Source organism: Hemibagrus wyckioides, linkage group LG19 (genome assembly GCF_019097595.1).
Source record: "Hemibagrus wyckioides isolate EC202008001 linkage group LG19, SWU_Hwy_1.0, whole genome shotgun sequence".
Classification (NCBI taxonomy): domain Eukaryota; kingdom Metazoa; phylum Chordata; class Actinopteri; order Siluriformes; family Bagridae; genus Hemibagrus; species Hemibagrus wyckioides.
Window position 1 is genome coordinate 20,350,001 of NC_080728.1, and position 2,457 is coordinate 20,352,457.

The following is a 2,457-nucleotide window of genomic DNA, read 5'->3' on the forward strand; positions in this document are numbered from 1 at the left end:
TTAAAAGGATAAGTTGCTGTCTAATATTACACCCAGGTCTTTCACTGTTGAGCTAGTAGTAACAGTACATCCTTCTAAAAGCAAGCTGAATTGTGAGAGCTTCTGTGTATTGGTTTTTGGACCAATAAGTAATATCTCTGTCTTATCAGAATTTAATAATAGGAACTTATCGGTCATCCAATCTTTATTATCTTTAACACACTCAGTTAATCTAGACAATTTACATAATTCATCTGGTTTTGATGAGATATATAACTGGGTATCATCAGCATAACAATGGAAACTAATCCCATGCCTTCTAATGATGTTACCCAAGGGAAGCATGTATACTGAAAAAAGCAGAGGTCCTAAAACTGACCCTTGTGGGACCCCGTATTTCACTGGCACTACACTGGACAGTTCTCCATTTAAATCTACAAAAAGGTATCGATCAGACAGGTAGGATCTAAACCATTTTAATGCCTGTCCCTGAATACCTGTGTGATTTTGTAAGCAATCTATGAGAATAAACTATAGACTATAAACACTAAAACTATATATATATATATATATATGTAAAACTATAAAACTGTATATCTAAAGAATTTCAGGATTATGAAACCCTAAAGGATCCTTTCACAATACGAGTCCTGATCTCCATGAGATCCCTGAAGAACGGTGATGTTTTACTAATCCCTCATTGTGGTCATCTTGAATTGATCCTGCCCCAGAGCAGGTTAGCTGTGTACAGTATGTTGCCATGGCGATCTACCCAGCTTAAAATCTGTGAGAGTGTAACTTTGGGTTATGAGTTTAACTCTGAAATCCTGCTTTGTGGTACATCCTATGATTATTTAAAGGGAGTAGTGTGAGTACAAACAGCTGAGTGTCATTAGTAATCTGGTGACTGTGAACAGCTTGACTGGAGGTCATGTGATGAAGTTGCAGGCTGAGGATCATGGGAGTTGTATATAAATCAGTGTTGTGACAGTGAAGGTGGGTTTCATTCACAGAGGTTTTGTTCCATTTGAAGAACTACAGCTTTTTTGTCCTCTGAATATTTTCCCACAGTAGCTTCTGTTAGAAAAGTGTCTACATTTACACGAGTCCTTCACCACCAGGGTGCAGTGTGACACCATAAATACATTCAATACTGAAATCAGGCAGCTCCTAAACAGCTGGAAATTCCATGGAAGACAGGATTCATGATTCCACCAGGATCCAGGAATTGTTTGGACTATTCTGGTCTCACAAAGTTAGGAATACTCTGTATCTGTGGGATTGTCCTCCTAGTACTGATGCTCCTCTATCTCAAATCAAATTTAGTAAATTAAGTGTAAATCGACTTCTTATAAAGTTTCACACAGTTTTTCTGTAGTAGTGTTGAAGACGTGGAGAGTGTTCCAGATTTAAAAGAATGTGATGAATGATGCTTGATTTCATGACTGTGTCTGTGTAATAATTAAGTTAGAATAAGGTTCATGATATGGTGTATGAAAAGAGTCAAACTTCAGAAGACAATTTATATTATATCCAGAGCTGTTTAAATGCAGGGTCCAGAGAGAGAAAAAGACACAGAGAGAGAGAGAGAGAGAGAGAGAGAGAGAGAGAGCAGTGAGGTGTAAGTGAGATTTGCATGAACAGGACTGAATAGTTTCATTTTTCCCAGAATAGCAATTGGTGGTCCATGCTTCAGTGCTCTGTGAGTGTTTATAGCCCTGTGACTTTAACACTTCATGACTGAGAGCTGCTGCTCAGCAACTTCACCCACAGCAACCATGACTTTGATCAGCGTCTTCATCTGCACACTGGCCCTCTGGACTCAAGGTGAGAGTTTAACATCAACTCACAGCCTCACACACTTCATTTCATACTAATTCTACACCACTTTAGAGCACAGAAACACAATCTATGTTTCTCTTCAGGATCCAGAGGTCAGGTGACTGTGACTCAGACTCCTTCAGTGCAAACTGTTGCTCCAGGAAACACCGTCACCATCAACTGTAGAACCAGCAGCAGAGTGGTTGGTGGTGATGAACTACACTGGTACCTGCAGAAACCTGGAGAAGCTCCTAAACTCCTGATCTATGAAGCTACTAGGTTACAGTCGGGGACTCCAGCTCGTTTCAAAGGCAGTGGATCTAATACTGACTTCACTCTGACCATCAGTGGAGTCCAGACTGAAGATACAGGAGATTACTACTGTCAGAGTTACCATAGTGGTGGAGTGTTCACACAGTGTTAGAGCGTGGTACAAAAACCTCGGTCAGTGAGAGTACACAGAGAAGCACTGCTGCAGCTGGGAGAGACTGCAGGTGCTGAGGGGGAGGATGTGATACAGCACAATGACACACACTGTGGACCAGAGAAAACACACCACACTAACACACTAATACACACACACACACACACACACACACACATACACACACATACACACACACACACACACATACACACACTGTGGACCAGAGAAAA

The 2,457-nt window shown here is 40.8% G+C and overlaps 1 gene segment (V, D, J or C); it reads left to right on the forward strand.

Moving 5' to 3' along the window:
- The first annotated feature begins 1,742 nt into the window (after positions 1–1,742).
- LOC131369912 (immunoglobulin kappa variable 1-8-like) lies at positions 1,743–2,224 on the forward strand. The segment is given in 2 exon segments: positions 1,743–1,806; positions 1,905–2,224. Coding segments are annotated over 2 exon segments (369 nt in total).
- Positions 2,225–2,457: the final 233 nt, after the last annotated feature.